The 24,531-nt window shown below is 37.7% G+C and overlaps 1 protein-coding gene across 4 annotated transcripts; it reads right to left on the minus strand.

Moving 5' to 3' along the window:
- Positions 1 to 240: 240 nt before the first annotated feature.
- Positions 241 to 24,531, minus strand: LOC103050267 (beta-1,4-galactosyltransferase 3-like). 4 transcript variants are annotated; one of them, XM_088140742.1, is made up of 8 exons: positions 24,207 to 24,510; positions 23,290 to 23,318; positions 19,608 to 20,085; positions 17,652 to 17,887; positions 13,502 to 13,692; positions 12,435 to 12,557; positions 3,881 to 3,985; positions 241 to 1,846 (listed from the first exon to the last, which is right to left on the minus strand). In XM_088140742.1, exons 3-8 carry the CDS (start codon positions 19,852 to 19,854, stop codon positions 1,678 to 1,680), a joined length of 1,071 nt encoding a protein of 356 aa, XP_087996868.1. In that variant the 5' UTR covers positions 19,855 to 20,085; positions 23,290 to 23,318; positions 24,207 to 24,510; the 3' UTR covers positions 241 to 1,677. The 4 variants fall into 4 exon arrangements, with proteins under 4 accessions (XP_087996868.1, XP_087996870.1, XP_087996869.1 ...); XM_088140744.1 differs by having other exon boundaries at positions 24,387 to 24,443; XM_088140743.1 differs by lacking the exon at positions 23,290 to 23,318 and having other exon boundaries at positions 24,387 to 24,531.

Raw genomic sequence — 24,531 nt, forward strand, 5'->3', positions numbered from 1 at the left:
AGAAACAAGACATTTTTTTTTCAGTACCCAACTTTTCAAAATGTTTTTTCTCCAGTCAGTTGAATAAGTGCTCATCATAATAGTATTTTGAAGAGGGATGGCACGTAATTCCTCTTTCTTAGAACAAGAAAAAAATAAAAGTTTGAATAAAATGTAATAGCTGTTGATCTTCTGTTATATTTATCCCAATATCTGTGTTAGTTTAATAATGTGTGAGAATTTACTACTAAAATAAATTGATCAGTGTGGTTTTCATTTTATTTTTCAAAGGAGAACAGCCAAACTTATTTGCAGAGAGTACACAAGTATATAAATTGTTATTAAAATGATAGCATACACCTTTGCAAGGAAAGAATGCAGGATGGTCTAAAAATACAGTGATGCTTAGTGTAGCTAATGAATTTCAGATATTAGTACTAAGCATATACTCAGTCCTGTGGAGCAATGTGAAACTTCAGTATTATTTTAAAAAAAGAACCAGGAAAATAAATTGTGGTATAGCTACTCAAAGTGAAATTATTTTTGTATTTTCAATGTGGCTACCAGCAAGCCACATCATAGGTTTGCAAGCCAAACAATTCTACTTATTTTCCCCACTGATTTACAAATGGGCAGAGGGGAATAGATTCAAGATTGGTGCTTTGTTGCTTTTAATAAACAGCAGCCTTAAATATTTAGATTTACTACTCTGCCTTTCCAAACTAAGTCTGTTATGATTCAATGAGCTGGGATATAGCACAGGGTAAGTCTCCACATCCATTCACTTCCAGATTTATAATATGGCAAATACATGAACAGCTGCTCCATCTCATCAGTTTGAGTCTCCACAAATGTATCAAACTCTTCTAAATAACATGAGACTCCAATGAAACACGTTGACTAGAAAATCAGGCAATCAGTTCATCTGAATACTTACATAAATGTTTATTAATGGTATTAGTTATTAAAATTCACTAAAATGTATTTTAAAAGTAACACTCTGAAATACAATTTAAAATTAGCTGTCTTAAAATACAGGTATAGAAAACTGAATTTCTAGTGAAGAATCTTTCAAAAGGAGATTTGTAGGCCAACTCCTACAGAGTGTTACTTTGAAAATACATTTTAGTGAATTTTAATAACTAATACCATTAATAAACATTTATCTTATGTAAGTATTCAGATGAACTGATTGCCTGCTTTTCTAGTCAACGTGTTTCATTGGAGTCTCATGTTATTTAGAAGAGTTTGATACATTCATATTCAGATAATTATTGAGAAAATTAGTAATAAATACCCACATTAATGTAACTTTTGTTTGAATGAACATTTGCTATGCAGAAGACTTGTGCAAATTAGAAAAAAGCACAGGGTTCAGTAGATATTTTGCAATTGTTTATAGAGTAATCAGTTGCTGGTACTTCGCAAGCCCTATAGGAGAACTATTACTACCTTCTAGCGCCTGAAGGTTTACTGCAGAACAAGATAGGATATGTATTTTCTGTGTTGCTAATATCAATGAAGAGAAACCATTATACCCCAGATGCGGCTTCTTTAGTACCCTGTATTAGGCTCCTGCTTTATTTGGTCAAATGCGCTCAAGGAATGTACTCTTAAATACCTTTACCCTCTTTGCTTTCCTGGTGAGTTTAGCTTGTAAATAGCTCCAAGATTTGAAAGCTTCAGATGATATCCAAGTTATATGTTATTCCTTTTTCTTCTGCCTGGAGGTGGTAGTTGTGGTGTAGCTCCAACGTCTACTATAATGTGTGTATAAAGAGATTTTTTCTTCTTTTCCAAAAGTGTGAAGACAAGGGAATTTGTTCCATCATCTTTCCATGTTTGGGAAGTATACAATTCAGCAGGCCTAGGGATAGCAAGATTCCAGCTTAGATAAGCCAGGAATATTTCTTATACAGAAATGCAAATGCAATTAGTTTCATTGCTAACTTTTTAGAAAGGCACAAAGAATTTGTTTCTTGTATTACAAAACAAGAATAAGGAAAAGCAAACTCTTTTCTAATATAACATTTTCAAGAGGAAGGGTTCTCATAAGAGGAAAAAAGGGTATTATTAAAGACATATGTGGGGAGATGGGCGGGGACAAGTCCACTAAATAAATAAATAAAATATGTCAGAAGTTCTTCACAAACAGAACATCCATTATGCAAAATGCACTGTCAGAGTTTAAGAAGTAGTCTAGATGAGACCCCAATCATATACAGCCATTTGGGTTAATTAAAAAAAAGTAAATTATAGCCAGAGGAGCCTGATTTGGATGAAAAATTCTTATCTTGACTGAGACCTCATGGATGCAACTTGAACTGGGAATATGCTCCCATGTTGTAATTTATTATGCAGAACACCAAGAATAGTGGCTGCACACTTTGAGACAATTGGGGTGGGGGAGGAAGGGTTCAGCCAGCCCTCTCTGACTTGAACTAAATTGGCTATTACAACAGTTTACTTTAAACTCATGTGATTGTCTACTTTTGCCTTCAAGAGAATATTTCCTTTTGAATGTTGCAAACCATTTCTGAAATACAAACATAGGATCTATAGACATCTCTCCCTCACTTCCAGTAATAAGCAGTTTACCTCGTATAGGATGGCGAAGAGTTTCTAGGTCAGATGATGCAATTTCTAAGCACCATTACACTTTTTAGCAGTTCCACTAGAACTTCAAGCTTCACATTTCCAGAACCTCTAAGATACATTTTACTGATAATGTACTTTTAAATATATTTGCTCTTGTCTGCTGATATTTAGTTAAAAATATTTAGCATTGCCAACAGCTTCATTCATTCATTCATTCATTCATTCATTCATTCATTCATTCATTCATTCGTAAATTTCATCAATTACCTGAAACCAAAAGGAGCCTAGGTGGCCTACAGAACTTACATATAATACAAGTCAATTATATTATTATTTTAATTAATTATATTAAGTTTTAATTTAATGAAATATCAAAAATAGGTTAACATTTCTTGAATATAACAGTGCTGTTTAAAATTAATCCCTGAAGGCCTTCCAGAAGAATGATTTCACCTGCTTCTGGAAGGCTATGAAGGTGGCGGTCATCCTTGTCTTGGAGGGCAAGTGTTCCAAAAGATGGGAATTACTACAGAGAACACCTTTCATCAGGCCCACTCCTGTTGAACTTCCTGGTAGATGGGTACTCTTAGTTGGCCCTCCCTAAGGCTTTCAATGAGTATGGGCAGGAAATATTGGGGAAAGGTGGTCTATACCCAGGTTCTGAGCCGTTTACAAGTAGATCTCACTTAATGACTGCCCTGTTTCACAATTGTTCAAAAGTTATGACAGTGCTGAAAAAGTAACTTTATAACCAATCCTCACATTTACAACTGTCACAGCATCCCACTGGCCACGTGACAGCCATTTGCAGGCTTCACAACTGGCTTCTAACAAGCATAGTCAATGGAAAAGCTGGCAGTCAAATTGCAAGTTGTGGTCATGTGATGTTTTTCTTAGTGACACAGCTTAATGACCGTAGCAGAAGTGAGGTTGTAAGCCTGTCATGGTCACGTTTTGCTTAGCAAGCACATTGCTTAGCAATGGAGTTGCCGGTCCCAATTATGGTCGCTAAGCGAAGACTACCTGTAGTGATCAGCATCTTGAACTGTACTGACAAATTTGCTGATAACCAGAGCAGCTCCCGCAGCACTGGTGTAACATAGTAGGATCATGACTAACCACTGAACACGGGTGCTACTGCATTCTGGACCAACTACATAAAACAGTCACACTTTGATTTAAGATAGGTATGTGGCAGATAGGAATTTGATCTGCAGTGTTATATGTGAACTATCCTTCACATACAGAAAGTTGTGATTGAACTTGACCAGAAAACAAAACAAAAATAAATAAATGCAATCACCTTTTCAGGTTCAGTAAAGGGCTAGCCGCTTCTCCATAATCCATCATTTTGTAACGTCCAACATGAAAAGGAGCCTGAATTATTTTCATTCCCACTATATGGATCCTTTTTGAAATAAAACATGGTAGGAAAAATCATTTCAGAGTAGAGGTTCTTCAGTAAGAAAACAGACAAATGTACAATTGAAAAAGGTATGGCAACTACTTTCTAAGACAGTAAATACAGTTTCTGCCCTTTCTGGCTAAAAATATGTTTTCTGCCACACACACACACACACACAGTTGAAAGTAAATAAAATTCATGATGAAATGGCCTGCCTACAGAATATGTTTTGTAGATACTATGATTTTTAAGTATTCCTTACAGTGCTGACCATTTTCATTTTATAGTAGTCTTTGAGGAATTTTTTTTTTTGCTGCAATTAGGTTTCATGTGGGTTTCCATTTCCATCAGCAGAAAACTCCACTTCTATCATGGAAGATTTAAAAAATTTAAAATAGAGGATCATATCCTGCATATATCTGAGCAGGCAGGATCTTTGGAATGAAATAATAAAATGTGCCCAAACTGACTGTTCCATATGGTTAGCAGGGAATGTTACATATAGTATGGGTAAGACTAAGGATGATAATCTAGTCTACATCTCGCCTGTAGTATAAAAACCTTGTTGAGTTCATACTTATTGAGCAATCAAGCTCAATATTCCATTCAGTGATGAAAATTATATGGAAGATAGAGAAATTTAAAAAAAATGCATTAAATAAAATTGTTATGTTGTAGGTCTGTGAAACTAAAGATATAGATCTGAAGATGGTGTGATCTTGTGGAGTGGAAATGATGAATATGTACAAGGAAACTGGCCTGAGATGGGCGGCTATATAAATTGAATGAATGAATAAATAAAAGTATTGTTTTAATTATAAATGAAATGGCTAAAATGTACATCAGAAAGTGTAAATTGGTACCATATAGGTTGTTATGGGTGGGTATGAAAATAGAAATCCATAAGTTGATGACAGTAGTATGTTATCGTCCAGTGAATGTTGATAATGGAAGAACCAGAGATGAGTTTTGGAATGAATACAGTCCATGGAAAAAACCTATTTTGCTAGGTGACAACAATGAATGGGTGAGAATGAGAGGAGAGAGAGTATAAAAAAAAGTAGTTGGGTCATTCAGAAAACCAGGAAGGAATGAGAAGGATAACTATTTGGTGAAAAAGTCTGTTTCAAAGTATATGCCTGTTCATATGTATACATGACAAGGGGATGAATATAAATATGAAAGCATAATTGATTTGATTGTTCATGAGGAACAACAGATAATTTGTGGATATAAGGATGATGAGGGCAAACTACAGTATTTGGTAGTATCAAGAGTAGTTCTTAAAAAATGGACATTCAAGAAAAGTAGTGAAAAAACTGGAGTCAAAGCAAAATAGTAAAACAACTATAGGAAGAGAAAAGTCCTATGTGAAAAAACATTGCAAGATAAATTATTTTCAGCAAAATGAATGGCAAATATACATAAAAAGGATGTGGAAGCTATTTGGAAGCCAGTGCCATGGAAACTAAAGAGAAGTATGAAAAAGGATGCTTGGTAGAGTGGTAAGTGAAAAAAAGAAAAGCTGTGGATGAGAAAAAACGTATCCGAGATATTGATGCAAAAAATAAGGACAAGAGAAAGATACTGTGTACTATGCAAAAAAAAAAAATGAGGACAAAGAAATATATTGTGCATTATGCATAGACAAAAAAGAGAAAGAAGCTAGTAAGAGAGAGCAAGGAATGGTTAAAACAAGCAGAGAAAATACAGAGCAATTTTGATGGAAATAAAACATTGTTTTAGAAGTGGAGGAAGAAGGCTAAACAAGGAGCCCCAAGCAGGACAAACAGAATTTCAAACAGAAGTGATAAAGTGATATGGGATGAAACTGAAGTGAGTGACTAGTGGAATGAGTATTTTAAAAATCTGCATGAGAATGATACTGATATGTCAAAGAGCTGAATTTCTTTTATATTTGTTAATAATTTTATTGAAATTTTTAATAAACATAGTAAAATACAAACTATAAGAAAAAAAAATAAAAATTCAAAAGGCACACCAAAAAAAGTAGAAAAGAAAAAAGGCAACAAAGACAATAATAAAGAAGGGGCTTCCAACCTTCATCACACGGAGCATAAGCTAATATATTAACTTTTCACCCTCTTTTAAAGTTACAAATTAAAAAAAAAAACACCTCTTCTCCCTACAGTCTACCTTTTATCTATGCACAATCTAGAAATCATCTTTTTAATCCTGGTTCAGTAAAAAGTCCATTATGAGTTACCAGAAACATCAAACAAATAGTTTATCCCTGGTCACGTAGTCCAACTTGGTAGTTCTTTTGCTCTGCACAATCTTGATCTTTAAATCATTCCTATGGCATTGCAAGTTTTGATCTTTCATCACTCTTTGGTATTTAAAAGGAGTCTTCAAAGCTTTCACCAGCCTAATTTGTAAATCCATAAAGAGGCATCATCCAGGATTTCTTGTCACAGCTGTTCCATGTCCAGATACATTACTTGATTTGTGTTTTGTATTCCCATTTTGGTAATCCTAGTTTTGTTGTCTTCCATGCCTTCAAACACTATAATGTCTATGTCAAGTAAAAGGTTTTTTTAAAGTTTTTCTCATCATCTTCTAAGAATTTATCCATTGAAGTCTGTATCCTTTCTGAGATATTAGTTATTAATATTTCAGCCCATATAACAAACTCTTTAAGATAAGAAAAAATTATAGCCAGCTTGCCCACTTTAATTCTTTTCTGCCTGGTCCTTTAGTTCCCTCTAGTGTCCATTTGCAACCTTCATCAAGCCTTAGTTCCTAATATGGATTTAGTTCCATTTCAGTCATTTCCCATGAGTATATTATTATATACTTGTTTTTCAAATCTTACAGCAAAAATAACCAATATTTCAAATCTCTCCAGTCTCCCAATCCATTTAAAATTTTCTTAAAACAAAATCTTTTTTTTTTTTTTGCTTTTGGCCAGTTGTATTTTAAATTCTTAAGACTCTTTTAAAATGTCTTAAATCCGAAGAAGGTAAAACTCACCGTCAAATTAAGATTGCCATTTTGAAGGTCTCTAATGTCTATAAAGTGGTTAAACTGAACATTTCCAAAAGTGATTAGAAAATGAATTCAGCTGGCTTAGTGTCCCTTATGAAAGGCCCTGCCACTGCTGAGAGCAAAGATATTGTCTTTCTCGGCTACGCTCAAGCCCGTAGGAGACAGCTGTTTTATGGTCTCCTCAAGAGGAGCTGCCATTCAGAGAATTCATGGGCGGTCTCCCGATCTTTCCTTCTCCAGAGAGATTCAAAGGATTGGTCTATTCACCATCTTTCATTCTTCACAGCAGTCATCATCTCTGCTCGTTCATGGAGACATCTTCAGTTAGTCATGACTCACACGAGAAGCCGAAAGAGCTGAATGCTATAAATGTTAGCATCCAAGCAAAGAAATTATGAAAGAGAAGTCATGAATGCAGTTATAATATTGAAAAATGGGAATACTGCACATGTAGATAGTATAAATGGAGAAATGTAAGATATGGATGTGATCTATTTATGGAGTGGTTGGTGATGTTAAATGTATGTGTGAAGACTGTAGACAATTAAAAGAATGCTGCTAATTTTCCCTAGACAAAGGAAATTTTGCAAGAGTGACTACAAAAACTACTGTAAGACTAGTTCTCTGGGAACGTGGCTGGCAGAGTTTTGGCTGGAATGGTAGGAGAAGTGAAATGCAAAATTTGGGAAGTGCAGTGCTAGGAAGGAAGTACTGTATACAGATGAGAATCTTGCTCTTCAGCTGGTCACTAAGTTTCATATGAATGTGACAAAGCAAGCTTATTTGTTGTTTTAGAAATATTATAAAATGAATAGATCTGAATTATGAGAAGTTTTTCGTAAGTGGAAGTTTGGATGCTAAATGAGGTAAGAGTGATGTATAATGCAAGTAAAGCATGTGTGAATATAAATGTGATGCTAATGTATGGCTCAACAATGAGCAGAAAGTTAGAAAACGCTGTGCAATATTCCTTTGGTTGTTTAATGTATTTATGGAAAAATGTATATGGAACATTTGCAATGGTGGAGATGTGAGCATATGTGTACTTTTGCTTACAGATGATGCCATAAGCTGAGAATCCAAATGATTTGCAGTAAACGTCAGGTTATAGAATGCAAAAAGGAGTATGGATCTGAAAATTAATGTTTCAAAGACAAAGGTTAGTTGACTTTGACAGGGAAAATGGAGTTATACATAAAGGATGAAAAACTAAAGCTAATAAATGATTTCTTATATAGCTTCGTAGAATGTTTATTAAAGATGGAAAATGGATGGACTTATAATCCAAGAATGTATCACCAATACTTTGATTGTAATCCAGTATGTACAAATTCTTACTTTCTGTGGTGATGTTGGACAATTTGTCATGGAGCTTGACTCTCCCAGTTTAGATGAAGGAAAGGGTGCAAAGGACTGCAATTACAGAATATAGAAGTCCCATGAATCTCAAAATGTAGCTCTCGGAGTAAAAAAAACTATTGAATGAGTGGCAGGAAAAGTACTCAGTTATAGTGTGTTTTAGCAGAGAAATTTCATGAGGATATCCTTTCACAGACTGTTAACATGTAATTGGTCCGCCCCCGGCGCCTGATGGACCCGTCAGGGTTTCAGAGGAGCTTGGGGATATTCCTGTGGACCTGCTGCACGGTCCAGCGGAGGCCTTGGCTGCTGCTTGGAATAGGAAGGTGGCTGGGGCCTTGGACAGGATCGCGCCTATGCGACCTCTCTTGCTACATCAGCCCCGACACTCCCTGTGGGTTACGGAGGAGTTAAGGGTGCTGAAGAGGGTTAAGAGATATCTAGAGCGCCGCTGGAGGAAAACAAAGACTGAATCCAACCGAACACAGGTTAGAGCTGCTGTTAAGGCCTACATTGTGGCAATAAGGGTGGCGAAGCGTCAATACTTCTCTGCCCTTATCACGTCTGCAGAATGCTCCCCGGTGGCCCTGTTTAGGATCACTAGGTCCCTCCTTGCCAAGGGGGATGTGGGGGTTCATTTGCAGGGCCGTGCGGAGGAATTTTCAGAGCATCTGTAGGACAAAGTCGCTCGGATTCATTCCAAGTTAGACTTCGAGCGTGGGGCAGGGTCTGGGGAGATACCGGGAGATCGTTCTTACCCAGTTATTTGGGAACAGTTTGATCCTGTTGCTCCTGATGAAGTGGACAGGGTCCTAGGGACTGTGAAGGCCACCACTTGCCATCCTGACCCATGCCCCTCCTGGCTGGTGAAAGCAGCTCGGAGGTGACATGTGGTTGGATCCAGGCGATGGTTACTACATCCTTGCAGGAGTGAGTGTTTCCGGCCGCCTTCAAGGAGGCGTTGATGCACCCCCTCCTGAAGAAACCCTCCCTGGATCCTACCATACTGGACAATTTTTGTCCAGTCTCCCACCTCCCCTTTTTGGGGAAGGTGGTTGAGAAAGTGGTGGCTTCACAGCTCCAAAGGGTTCTGGAGGAAATGGATTATCTGGACCCTTTCCAGTCAGGTTTCAGGCCCGGTTATGGGACGGAAACGGCATTGGTCGTGCTTATGGATGATCTCTGGTGGGAGCGGGATGGTGGAAGTGCGACCATCCTTGCTCTCCCTGATCTCTCAGCAGCTTTCGATACCGTCAACCACGGCATCCTATTGGGACGGCTCAGGGACTTGGGGGTGGGTGGCACAGTCTTGTGCTGGTTCACCTCCTTTCTTCAGGGCTGATCCCAACTGGTGTTGATAGGGAGCGAGAGGTCCCATCCTCAGCCCCTCCTTTGTGGGGTGCCACAGGGTTTGGTTCTCTCTCCGCTCCTTTTCAACATCTACATGAAACCGCTGGGTGAGATCATCTGCCACCATGGGATGAGGTATCATCAGTATGCTGATGATACACAATTATACATCTCCATCCCAGGTGAAGTAAGTGATGCTGTGACTGCCCTTTCTTGGTGTCTGGAGGCTGTAAGGGTCTAGATGGGGAACAACAGGCTTCGGCTGAACCCTGGTAAGACGGAGTGGCTGTAGGTTAATGGCTCCTCTGTATCCGGGACACTGTCATCTTTGGTGCTCGATGGGGTGGCATACCCCAGACAGACCCAGTGCGTAATCTGGGGGTCCTCCTAGACTCACGGCTCCTGCTTGAAGAGCAGGTGGCAGCCATGGCCAGGAGGGCCTTTGCGCAGCTTCGGGTTGTGCATCAGTTACACCCTTTCCTGGATCGGGATGCCCTTCGAACAGTCACTCATGCCCTTGTTATCTCCCAGATAGACTACTGCAATGCGCTGTACATGGGGCTACCCTTGAAGAGTATCCGGAAGCTACAGCTCGTCCAGAATGGGGCTGCGCAGGCTATTTTTGGAGCCCCAAGAAGGGCCCATGTAACACTGTTGCTCCGTGAGCTGCATTGGGTACCAGTTTGCTTCCGGGTCCAATTCAAGGTGTTGGTTATTACCTTTAAAGCCCTACATGGCATGGGGCCAGGTTACCTAAGGGACCGCCTCTCCCCTATGTCTTCAACCCGTCCCACCCGATCGCACAGAGAGGGCATGCTTCGGACCCCCTCAGTAAAAGAACTCCATCTAACGGGGTCCAGAAGGCGGGGCTTCTCTGCGGTAGCCCCCGCTCTTTGGAACATTCTGCCCCTGGAGGTGTGATTGGCCCCCTCACTCCTGGCCTTCTGAAAGGCTTTGAAGACCTGGTTCTGCCACTTGGCCTGGGGCGGGGAGGGAATACTTCAAGCAGGGGGGTGGCTAGCCCCATAGTGGCCAGCTCTCCGCAGCCTGATTTTCCATCTTCTTGGATCTTCCTTTTTTAGTATTGTTTTAAATTTTGGATGAATTGTGTTTTAGATATATTTATAGTTTTAATGTTTTCTGTAAGTCTCCCATTGTGGGGCATATTTTGAGGATATTGTGATTTTTATTATTTTGATAAATGGTCTAAAGCAGTCATCTGAAATAAAATGCAGAAACCTTCAGTGGCCTTCTCTTTGTTACTTGATTTGTTAACCTACTTATAGAGCACATATTTTAATTCCATTATATGACAATCTAAATCACAAATTTTGAGGTAGCTGAGGCAAAAAAAAAATTGATATATTACAAAAAGTAGTTAAAATACTGAATGGGCAAGTATTAGATCTGCTTAGAATCTAATAATCCTCAAAATTGATTATTAATAATGAAACTATTAGAACTGACAGGCATAACTTGGCAGTAGCTGGTATGCACCAGGAATATCTCAGAATATGCTTGCCAGAATTGTGTTAGAATTGCGGTTTCTTCTGAAAAGCATGGAGGAATGACAAAATACAGTGGGTCTTCTATCTTCTGAGAAGCACTTGTTGAAATTGTGCTTGTCCTAACATGTTAAGAAGGGGAAAATGTTTTATGTATGTGACTGTGTGAAATCACACACAGGAGGGAAGTGCCAGCATTTGCATGATTTAAAATTGTCCAAGGACTTAAGTTTTTATTACCACAACAAAGTTAAGCAGTTCTATATACTGGATTGTAGCCAGTCTTGATAATTATGGATTTATTGATCCCAATGAAATCATTGGAGGGGTCTTAAATTAAATTAAGACTTAATTTTTTTTATTCAGTTAAGACTCTTACTTGAGGGATTCAGCATGTAATTCCCTATCACTAAGACAAGTTATTGTGCCAGGAGCCTATAGAATTAAACTAGCACAGTATCTACCTTGTAATTTAGTGTACGGATCATGATAAAATCATGAGAATCTTAGGGTTTGGCACTGAAACTAATTTTTCAAAATGTCTACTACATACATAAGGAAAAGCTTGCTGATGAAATATCAACATGCCTTGGTACAGGTTAAGCTTATTTTACTAATGGTTGGTTAAAAAACACAGACACACAGGTTTTGGAATACAAATGCGTGTTTTGGGAAATCAGGCAAAAGCTGTTTAAAAATTCCAATCATTTCCTAGTAAACTATAATTCTTACACAGTTCCAATTGAATAGCTATTTACTAGTCTGTTATAATCTGACTGATATGGAATTAGGACACTAGCTAGAAAAGATGCTAAGATAAGCAAGACAGTAATATGTGATGATATTCAGGTCCATTTCAACATTAAAACTAATTAACCTGTAGCTGATCAATTTCTGGAGATAATCTTTTTTTTCTGTAATACTAGCCCCTAATCAATTGCAATGGATATGTGTTAGAACTCTGGGTTGGATCCAAAAAGCAGAAGTGAAAGAAAAAAAAAGGCACTAGTATTATTCCACAAATATTTGTGCAAGAATGCGGATAAAACTTTGTACCTTGCCATAACTGATACATAACATATATTTAGTTATGTATTATATGAAGCTGGTGTTTATAATATTTTGCAAGTACAGAATATAATAACTGGCTTTAGCTTCATTTTTCTTCAAACAATGTTTGAAGGCTTTTAATGCTTGCTTGTATATTGTAACTTTTCAATAAATAGTACCTTTCTGCAATGTCATCATCTTCACCAAGACGCTCCCAGTATGTGTTTGGAAATCCATTTATCTTCATATAGTGGTCTGGGGTCAAAGCAGTAACACCACCAAAAAAGGATGAATATGGCAGGCTACACAGAGAAAATAAATTTAAGCAAGTGATGTTATAAGCAAAGACCACATGGATTCACCATACAAACAAATGTATTTAGATACTGTGTTTTTTCTTTACTCCAACCCTTTCACATATGTACAATATATTGCATTAATGAATTCTACTGTTGATGCTGTTTGTCGTACTAAAATAGAAATAACACAGGAAAATCAATGTGCTCTAGCAATTAAAATTCTGGATTGGGACCAGAGAGACACATGTTTAAATCCTTACCAGGTAGCTTTAGGTCAGTTACCACTCTAAGCCAGATCTACTTTACAGGGCCGTGTTATAGTTAAGGTAATACAACAGGAGAGACCCAGAACCCAAAGAGGAAAGATAGGTCTGCAATAATTAAATTGTGAAAGAATTATGTATGGAAACTTCAAGACTTCAGTACACTTAAAAGCAAACCTTACATATAATTCTGAAATAATTATATATAAATCCTTTCAGATATATAGGGTTGACTTCTGAATAATCAAATTTAGTATTAGAGTTTAAGATACAATTGGATAATATTTCAGCATCTAAATTTACTCATAATGCAAATTAGAAAGCGGCTATGAATTCTGAAAATCATTGCTTGAGTGTCACTAAAATATGCTCATGCAGTAACTTTTTAAAAATATATGTGCTGTCATGGTTAAGTATAATTCTTATATATTTAAAATATTATTAGGAAAAATGCATAGATTCAATCCAAGGAGAATAATTGTCCTAGACAGCACATGAAAAGTTTCTGGCATTACTAAAAAAAAGTAAGTGCATATAAATCTATACATTTTTTCATTGTACATTACCCAAATACTGAATTAGTAAATATATTTAGTAAACCATGTTTGCCCAGATTATTTTATTTCACAAAACATACTGTTCCATAATAAATGAAGATTTTACTCTCATTCTTTCAGATATTACCGGTAATATAACTTGTCAATAGCAGTGGACAAATGTTTGGGATAATATTCATCACAGACATAAAGATTATAATCATTTTCTGGAACAAGATCCATATTATGTAGAAGCAGACAGTCCCAATCATTATCTTTCAGGGCCTCATGGACGCCAACATTAAGGAGCTTTGCTCTGTTAAATGGACCACTTCCAGCCTGGAAAGAAAACATGCCATTCAATCAAGTAACATAACACTGAAGTGAGACAGCAATGACTGTTCATAATATCTACACTGTACTGCTTTTACAACAAGCCTCTGATATGATTGACTGAGCTGTTATGTTGGTATTGGGTGATCAGCTGTTGTGAAAATTGGATAATTTGTAGTCCCATACTCATAAAAGATTAAATTAACAGTTTAGCAGGGATTAACAAACAATTTGAACACTGAGAAAAGAGCTAGGCATGAGAGACAAAGTAGGAGGAGAGCTGTGTTAGTCTAAGGTAGCAAAAAATCAGGAGGAGCCTAGTAGCACTTTTTCTGACTAACAATTTCATTAAAGTGCATAACCTTTCATGAGCTGCAGCTCACTTCACTAGAAGCACTCTACCAGATACATTCAGATGCGAGATAAAGAGGCTGAACAATGAGCAGATAAAATAGGAATAGGAAAGAAAATTAGTGGTAATACAACTTCATAAAAGCAGCAAAGGACATACAATTAGAGACAATGAAGGGGCAATAATCAATAATAATAGATACTGCAATACCTAGAAAAAGAACTGGGAAAAAAATCGTAGAACAACTATGGCAAAGCAAAGCAAGTCTGGATGGTGAACACTGCAATACCTGGAGACAGTAGAAGAGAAGAGAAAGAACTAGAAATCACAAAAAATATAAAGACCTGCAAATAGAAGTAGAATGACTATTGCAAAAGAAAGCAAAGATAGTACCAATAGTTACAGGCGCCTTAGGTGTAATCCCAAAACATCTGGAGCACTACTTGAACCCAATCAGTATTGACAAAATCACCATCAGTCAATTGCAAAAGGCAGCTTAACTTTGAACAGCTGATATCCTGTGACAATACCTTTAACACCATCAAACAACATCTGCCTGTCCCAGGTCCTTGGGAAGGACTTGATAGGTGGATAAAAATGCAAAATCCAGTCTAAAATCTGGCTGACTGTGGGACCAACCATCATCATCATCATCATCATCATCATCATCAGACAACTGCAAAAGGCAGCTTTACTTGGAACAGCTTATATCTTGCAACAATACCTTTAACACCATCAAACCATCAAACAACATCTGCCTATCCCAGGTCCTTGGGAAGGTTGATAGGTGGATAAGAATGCCAAATCCAGTCTAAACATCTGGCTGACTGTGCGACCAATAATAATAATAATAGCTGATGCAGTCCAACAACATCTAGTTGAAAACAAGCTCTTTCCATCTGAGCAGAAAGGAAACTGCCCAAACTGCAGAGGCACAAGAGATCAGCTCCTAATTGACAAGATGATTTTGGAAAACTGCAAGAGAAGGAAGACCAATTTGAATGTAGCTTGGATTGATTACAAGAAGGCATTTGACTCCCTGCCACATGACTGGATAATCAAGTGCCTAGACCAATGGCACAATGGAAGACACAGTTTCTGGTCACTGGTGATAGACTGGGAGAGATTAATATCAAGAGAAGAATACTTCAAGGAGATTCACTATCACCACTACTGTTTGTCATTGCATTGATTTCTCTCTCAATACTGAACAAGTCAGGCCGTGGCTATCAAACATCAAAAACATCTGCCAGGCTATCCCACCTCCTTTTCATGGATGATCTAAAGCTGTATGGAAAAACACCATCTGAAATAGAATCGCTGCTCAACACTCTGATTATACAGCCAAGATACTGCAATGGCTTTGGGCTAGACAAATGTGCCACCTTTACCATCAATCGGGGAGAAATAGTGAAAACTGAAAGAATCAAGGTGCCCTATGGAAATATCATCAAGAGTCAGGATGAAGAAGATTACTACAAATATCTGGGCATCCTTCAAGCTGACAACATTAAGCACATGGAAGTAAGGAAGGTTACTAGCGAATACATCATGAAAGTGAAGAAGATCTTAAAGTCCAAACTCAGCGGAGGAAATACAATTAAGGCAATTAATACCTGGGCAATTCCAGTCATTAGACACACAGCTGGAATAGTGGACTGGACTCAAGTAGAATTAGAAGCCCTGGATAGGAAGACCAGAAAAATAATGACATTGAATCATGCCATTTATCCACGCAGGGATGTTGACAGACTCTACTTACCAAGGAGCATAGGTGAATGTGGAATGTTACAAGTACAACAGACAGTTGAAGAATAAAAAAGGGCATTAGAAGAATATCTGAAGGACAGTGAAGGAGATGCACTGAAGCTAGTATACCATGAAGGCTCATTGAATACTGAAGAGACCAAACTGGCCTACAAGAAAGACCAAATAAAGAATTAAAAAGAGTCATGGTAAGGCAAAGTATTACATGGCCAGTACACAAAAACTAGCAGCCAAAACAGATAACAAGACCTGGCAATGGTTAAGAGCAGGAAACCTGAAGAAAGGGACAGAAGGGCTGATTCTTGCTACACAAGACCAAGAATTAAGAACAAATGCATACAAAGCCAGAGTTGAGAAGACAGAAACAGACAGCAAATGCCGCCTCTGCAAAGAAGCCGAAGAAACAGCTGCTGCAAGAAGATCGCACAGACTGACTACAAACAACGGCATGACAAAGTAGCAACAATGGTGCATTGGAATATCTGCAAGAAATACCACTTGCTGGCAAGGAAGAACTGGTGGGACCACAAAACAGACAAAGTAATGGAAAATGAAGATGCTGAAGTGCTCTGAGACTTTAGAATTCAAACACACAAGCACCTGCCACATAACACCCCAGACTTAACAACTGTTGGTAAGAAAGACAAAAAAGTCTGGATAGTGGAATTGCAATACCTGGAGACAGCAGAATAGAAAAGAAAGAACTGCAGAAAATCACAAAATACAAAGACCTGCAAATAGAAATAGAACGACTGTGGCAAGAGAGCAAAGAGTACCAAGAGTAATAGGTGCCTTGGGTGCAATACCAAAACATCTGGAGCACTACTTAAAGACCATCAGCATTGACAAAATCACCATCAGTCAATTGCAAAAAGCAGCTTTACCTGAAAAGGATATAAGCATCCTGCAACGATGCCTTTAACACCATCAAACAACAACATCTGCCTATCCCATGTCCTTGGGAAGAACTCGATAGGTGGATAAAAATGCAAAATCCAGTCTAGACACCTGGCTGTGTGACCAACAATAATAAATTGATTAAACTTGTATGCTGCCTGACTCTCAACGACTCTGGGTGGCTCACAACAATCAAACAGAAATTACAATAAAACTTTAGAAATAAAAAAAGATGGCAAGCACGATAAAGTCTTAAGGCGTGGGTGAACAGCCAGGTCTTCATGTCTCTTCTAAACTGCAGCAGAGTAGGGGCCATCTGGATCTTGAATCTAGTACTACACTAAAGCTATGCATGAAACTGGATTAGATTCCTTGGAATCTAGTATTTGGAATTATCATGTTTGAGTCAATATCTCTAACATACAAGTTTGATTTTCAATTAGACACTCCCTCAAATGCCCTAAAATTAAATAATAATAAAATTAAGCCTCCAAATTGGCTCTTCTTTTCAGTATTTTCCTGTGGTTTCTAATCATTTCCAATAAATTATACATTAACAGAAAATATGAATGGAACATTATTTCAAAGGAGGATCAATAGAATGATTTGGATAAGATTGTAATCATAGTTTTTTTCCCCCCAGATTGGCTACTGATTTATTAGAATATGAACCATGTGCATTTTGGAAAATGTTATCACCCTTGACATTTCATCTTTTCTCTATAGCAAATAGAGCAGTTTCTGCCTTTATGAAGTCTATAAGGCAGCCTTCCCCTCCATACATGTTTACGCTTCTCAGAATTCCCAGATAATATTAATCCAGAATATGAAGTTGAGGAAAGCCTGTCTAGGCCTGTTAAGATAGTCAACAGAACTACATCTAACTATTTCTAGTATCATCAGACACCATCTGTGCTCAACCAGAGACTTGCTTAATAGTTTGGCTTACCTGATGAATCAAGTAGATACAGTAGCTAAGCTGCTGACGCTGCAGAAAGGGATGAAGGTAATAGAGAAAGTGGTGCAACTGCTTTTCACAATTCCTATATGGTACAATGATAGCAGTTTTGTACCGGGCTAGACAATGAGGTGGGCTATAGCAACCACCTGATCGGACATATGGATTTTTGCGGATAATTGTTCTTTCACTGTGTAGTGTATCAAATGTGATGGTTAAGAGTCCAACTGTATAAAATATGGGGTAGCATGAGAAAAAGAAAATTATTAAAAACTTGACAAATTTGTGCAAATTTCAAAATTAGCACTTCTGAAAAAACAGGTGATGATTTTGACTATTTTCTCTCTAGACAGTATTTCTAAATGAACTCACATGGAAAATACTGGCTATGTTTGGATATTTCATTAAACAATGTTTTAGCATTACAACAAGGAGCCCACATGAACCTTGGGCCTTCACACTATTCTTCAGCATAGCTCTAAAAATTTCTGCTTAAATATGAGTTACTCAAGTAAGCCAGCTTCAAAGACTACAATTTGTCTAGGTAAGAACGTCATGCCAAGCAGCAGTTAATATAAAATGAAAGATTTTCTGAAGTCTGTCTTACAGTCACATTGGAAAAGGGTGATGGTAGAAAAGAAAGGCAAACTTACATTTACAAGAATAAGGGTTTACTTATTCTTGTAAATAGTAAACCATGTCCCATTGAAATGATTTTTTTCTATATAAAAATTTGTATAAATACTCATAAAGAAGTTAGTCAACAGCTTTCTTACAAAATGTATATGGATTTTCAGTTCTATCATTTTTAATCTATATTTTTTTAAAGAATGGAATTATGGGATCAGATTTTAATTTGTGTTTAAATAATTAGAGTTGTTAGGTATACACATCTTTCTGGGGCCAGTGAAATCACATAATGCATATAAATACAAAGAACACAATCTCTCATTCCAACTAAACTATTCAGATCAAGTCAGATATTACATTTCTTGAATTTGGATTGGAAATTCATAATGTCATTGAAGTGTATGATTTTACTGCAAACCTACTAGCTTCCAAACAGGAGCAAAACTCAGGAAAGAGCAGTTGGCCTGGTTGGCACATGTGTTGACTGCTGATCAAAATGAGTTGGATAAGCTTTGTGAAATAGATATATTATATCACGGTTCCTTTGCCTTCCTGCCTTACCCTACCATATTTGTATCTCTACTTTGCATTTAGACAAAATACCGGATTATAACTGTTATAGACATAGCTGCTGAAATCAAAAGAAAAATGTAGACTACGGAAGTATTCATCCAGCTTTCTCCATGATGCATTAGTGCAAGTAAAACACTGTATTATTGACTCCAAAAAAATAATTTGCATTCTTATACCACAATAAGACTTCTTAGTTTTGTACTCACCATCTTGGCAGAGATGGGAAGGGAAAGCAACTTACACTGTTATTTTAATACATTATATTGTTATTATCTTTTATTTTTAATCTTATTACTGTTCTGGGATGTCTGAAAGCCACCAGGATCAGGCATGACTGGAATGACATATAGGCCTAGTCAAATGAATAAACTTGCTGTCATTTTGCAAAACTAGTCTGTATTATTTTGACCTACGTTGTAGCAACAGTGACATCAGCTATTAATGCATAGTATCAGTAGTAGTCATGTTCACATGCTGTCTGCAAACTACCTCCATAAAATGACTAGTAAGGGGGATCCATAGCAATAATTGTTTATTAAGTCTAAGGATCTTGTACAACCTGCTACTCTTCTAATTTATATTGATAGGCAGGAGTTGCCACAGAAGAACGAAAATAACCTTCACGGATAGCTTTCATATGCTAGTCAAATCATGAGGCTACGCTGACCTAGATCAGCTTATTAATGAGATAGAGAGAAAAAAAAATCTTAACAACCTGTATTGTGCATATCATTTTATACATACCAATTATGTCTGACTGTGGTTTACAAGTCTGCATTGTGGCCTTATCAGGAGCAGGAGTAAACAAACTAAGATTTATATAGACATCCTCTGATTTTGAATAGTCCAATGACTTGCGCACTTTTAAATAACCCTGAAATAAAACTGAACTGCTGCCTCGGTAAAGTATCAAGACGAATATAACTTGAAAGGTTACCAAGAGAAGCAGAAAGCAAGGATTTTCAGCTCGAGAAAGATTCATTTTCTTCATAAAGAATTTAATTCTTATTTAGTTCTTCAGGACATTCCAGTGTTTTAACTTCATAGGTACAGTAGTTAAAGCTTCAGTAGATGACTTTTTGAGGTAACTGAATATGAAGATTGTCATTTTTGGGAAGTATCCTAGATTCTCAGCATGATTTCTTGAAACTCACAGGGTATTCTAGATCAAATGTTTTATATTTTAACCATCTTTGGTGAATCCATTCTTCCATTATTCAATCTGCAATTAATATGGGAAAAGTAATAAAAATGTGCTAATAATATACAGCTTAATTACAACTAACTCTTTCAATTATATGTAAAAGTATTTCAAGCATGAAAGAAACATTAATTTAAACTAGACAACAGATCCAACCTGTATTAGGTGGTCCTAGGTTCAGTCCCTGGATTCTTCTGTTAACTGATGTATTCTTATTGTTTTTATTTTTTTGTTTTAAAATAGAGATTATTTTAAATCTTTGCTTTTTTTGTACATTGCTCTGGGCTCCCTGAAGGGAAAAAGTAATATAAAAATCAGCAATATGTTTAGTATAAATATATAAAGTTATTGCTGATAAGAAGGCAACCAAGTGGTCAGACTTTATTTAGTTCAGATACTGTTGATTAATACAGTCCATTTTCATTCTCTTGCAAGGATGGGAAGTTTATACAAGCTGATACTTTAATTTAAAGCAGTTCTGATACAGTATGGTTTAAATGCAAATTTCCATAGACCAAATGAAATGATGGTATAGGTCTACAACCAATTAAGTTTCTTTCCAATCACTGAAGTTTCTATTTTAAAAGGTAAATACACCAGTAGAATTTTTACATAAAATATTATATGGAGTATCCTCAGCCCAGAAATCCAAGCAGCAACATCTGATTTCTTTCTAAATATTCCATTCTAATTTATTATCTTCCTCAAGCCTACTGTGTTTTCCATTTCAACCTCTGTCCTCCCCCAAGTGCTGCCTTACAGGTAAAACTCGAAAAATTAGAATATCCTGCAAATGTTCATTTATCTCAGTAAGGCAACTCAAAAGGTGAAATCAATATATGAGATAGACGCATTACATGCAAAGCGAGATATGTCAAGCCTTACTTTGGTATAATTGTGATGATTATGGCGTACAGCTTATGAAAACCCCAAATTCACAATCTCAGAAAATTAGAATAGTGTGAAAAGGTTCAATATTCTAGGCTCAAAGTGTCCCACTCTAATCAGCTAATGAATCCATAACACCTGCAAAGGGTTCCTGAGCCTTTAAATGGTCGCTCAGGCTGGTTCAGTAGGAATGACAAGCATGAGAAAGACTGCTGACCTAACAGTTGTGCAGAAAACCATCATTGACACCCTCCATAAGGAGGGAAAGCCCCAAAAGGTAATTGCAAAAGAAGTTGGATGTTCCCAAAGTGCTGTATCAAAGCACATCAGTAGAAGGTTATGTGGAAGGGAAAAGTGTGGTAGAAAAAGGTGCACAAGCAGCAGGGATGACCGCAGCCTGGAGAGGATTGTCAGGAAAAGGCCATTCAAAAGTGTTGGGGACTTTCACAAGGAGTGGACTGAGGCTGGAGTTAGCGCATCAAGAGCCACCACACACAGACGGATCCTGGACATGGACTTCAAATGTCGTATTCCTCTTGTCAAGCTGCTCCTAAACAACAAACAACGTCAGAAGCGTCTTACCTGGGCTACAGAAAAAAAGAACTGGTCTGTTGCCCAGTGGTCCAAAGTCCTCTTTTCTGATGAGAGCAACTTTTGCTTCTCATTTGGGAACCAAGGACCCAGAGTCTGGAGGAAGAATGGAGAGGCACACAATGCACAATGCTTGAAGTCCAGTGTGAAGTTTCCACAGTCTGTGTTGATTTGGGGAGCCATGTCATCTGCTGGTGTTGGTCCACTGTGCTTCATTAAGTCCAGGGTCAACGCAGCTGTCTACCAGGAGATTTTGGAGCACTTCATGCTTCCTTCCACAGATGAGCTTTATGGGGATGCTGACTTCATTTTCCAGCAGGACTTGGCACCTGCCCACACTGCCAAAAGTACCAAAACCTGGTTCAATGACCATGGGATTACTGTGCTTGATTGGCCAGCAAACTCGCCTGACCTGAACCCCATAGAAAATCTATGGCGCATTGCCAAGAGAAAGATGAGGGACATGAGACCGAACAATGCAGCGGAGCCGAAGGCCGCTATTGAAGCATCCTGGTCTTCCATAACACCTCAGCAGTGCCACAGGCTGATAGCATCCATGCCACACCGCATTGCGGCAGTCATTGCTGCAAAAGGGGCCCAAACCAAGTACTGAGTACATATGCATGCTTATACTTTGCAGAGGTCCGATATTGTTCTATTTCCAATCCTTGTGTTATTGATGTCATGTAATATTCTAATTTTCTGAGATTGTGAAATTGGTGTTTTCATAAGCTGTATGCCATAATCATCACAATTATAGCAAAGTAAGGCTTGACATATCTCGCTTTGCATGTAATGCGTCTATCTCATATATTGGTTTCACCTTTTGAGTTGCCTTACTGACATAAATGAACATTTGCACGATATTCTAATTTTTCGAGTTTCACCTGTATAATCAAATCAAAACTCTGCATCTCACCCAAGCTTCTCATTCCATTCCCATATTAAATTCTCATATTTGATTTACTCCATGTTATCATAAGAGAATTATATACCAAAATAGTTATGCATGCCTGGTATTAATAAGTGCTAAAATATAGGAATTCCTATAGCTCTTCTTACTGAGACTGGCAATTCTGAGGCATTCCTCAAAAGATACTGTTTTTTTTAAATTATTTTGAGAAATGCCTTAAAAACACACACACACGTCTGCACCTTACCTCACTCTCATGCCATTCTTGTATTTTCCCTAGTTTTCTCTTTTTCACTCATTCTCCATTCCCTGCCTTCTCTCCAAACTTTCTCCTATTACTCTGCCAGCACAATTTCACCCACTTCCTGGTTTGAAATCAGCTCATTTTCTGAGTAGATTGGTTTACCAGGAAAGCCTGTAGTTCTACATTCAACCTCTGTGGAGTCCCTGGAGTTCTCTGAGCTTGGCTGTTTTCTTGCAAACATTTCATTACCCTACTAGGTAACATCTTCAGTGAACATTTGCAAGAAAACAGCCAAGCTCAGAGAACTCCAGGGACTCCAGATTTCAACCCTGAACTACACATATTCTCTTCTATTGGTACATTCAATCTCATTTATATACTTGTTTTCTGTTTTTACTACTCAAGAACTTTTCTTCAGTACTTTTTGGGGATACTGTTTTGATTACCTTAATTCAGACATACATCTCCAAACTTTCCAGCTCCTCATTTTACATGCATTATTTTGAGATTCAGGTTCAAATGTTAACTTGGTGATTTAAATTATAAGGATAGAGTGAAATCTAGTTTAGTCCTCTTTAGATTATCTTACCTATGCATCTGAAAACACGTGCTTCTTCCCTAAGGATAAAAAAGTTGAACATAGTTTTGGAATCTGCTGCTAGCTTGTAGCCTTCTCTCTTCCACACATTTAATTCCAAACGGTCCTTGATTTCAAACTTGACAATACAGTAATTTGAAATACCAGAGAGAGGCTCACTTCCTATTAACAGATTAGCATGGCATATTCACTACTATATCTGATCCCCATAAAATGTTATTCAATATAAACTAAAAGAGGAATATACTAAAAAAACCACAACAACAACCTCAGATTTTGTCATTAGCTGAACGTTTATGCCCATGCTTTCCTCACAGAAATCCTTTCTTCACAATTTTTCCAGTTTCAGCCTTATTATTTGTGGGCAAAAAATACATGTCTTTGAACATTTAATTGCAGGCTGGGGAGAAGTTATAACTGACAGAAAATAATCTACAATAGACTGGCAGGATTATCTAACATTAAATGCACATACATTGAGGAGGGTGAAGGTTCTGAGAAAAAATAATACACAACATTATCCCAGCAATTTTTCTTCTATTCGTCAGGGAAAAGTAACCATGTGAGGGAAAGAGGAAAGCAAACGTTATCAAGGTGATTCTATCAATGCTGAGGAAGGCAAAAACGCCTTAAGCAGCTCCCTCTCCCCAAGCAAAATAATAAACCTCGTTACAATTCTCCTCCCGGCTCAAAAGCATCCGTCAATTTAACTCAGAAACCCTCTCCAAAGTCATTTTGGGCACAGAGTCGTTGCCTTAACTTTCTCAACGCTTTCAGCGGAATTCAGGCCTGAGGTACAAGAAGTTAACTACTTCTTTGCGGTGTGGCTTTTGGCTGTCTTGTGAATTAAGCTAACAATTCCATCAGTTTCCTCATACTCCAGTACAGTCCCCTCCACTCCACCCTACCTTCTAGCCCGAGTCCAATCGGTAAATTTACGAGGGAAGCCTAATCGGGCATCGCTTTCGCCGTTCGAGCCACCCTCTTCGAAGTCCGAGAAGAAACTACCCGTAAAGCCCAACTTCTCCTTCCTCATCCCAAAGGCGCACCAACGAAAAGCTGCGAAGCGGGGAAACCAAGGCACCCACCTGGCCCCCTTGGAAACAAACGCGCACGAGGCACTTCCTAGAGGTGGCCGGAGTAGAGCCACGCCCTCTTCCTCTTAATGATACCTTTTTTAAATAAAGGGGATTAGGACTACATGTACCAAGATGCAATGCAAAGTCTAGGCCT

This window comes from Python bivittatus, unplaced genomic scaffold (assembly GCF_059951505.1).
Source record: "Python bivittatus isolate LINGU-HERP-01145 unplaced genomic scaffold, Pbiv_v1 ctg000340_np1212, whole genome shotgun sequence".
Taxonomy (NCBI): Eukaryota; Metazoa; Chordata; class Lepidosauria; order Squamata; family Pythonidae; genus Python; species Python bivittatus.

Coding starts and splice junctions, on each gene's coding strand:
- LOC103050267 (XM_088140743.1), bottom strand. CDS start 19,854: ATGAAGAAAATGAATCTTTCTCGAGCTGAAAATCCTTGCTTTCTGCTT. Junction 17,888..19,607: donor ACCACAGTCAGACATAATTG/GTATGTATAAAA, acceptor TATTTTATACAG/TTGGACTCTTAACCATCACA. Junction 12,558..13,501: donor ATTGACAAGTTATATTACCG/GTAATATCTGAA, acceptor TTCTCTGTGTAG/CCTGCCATATTCATCCTTTT.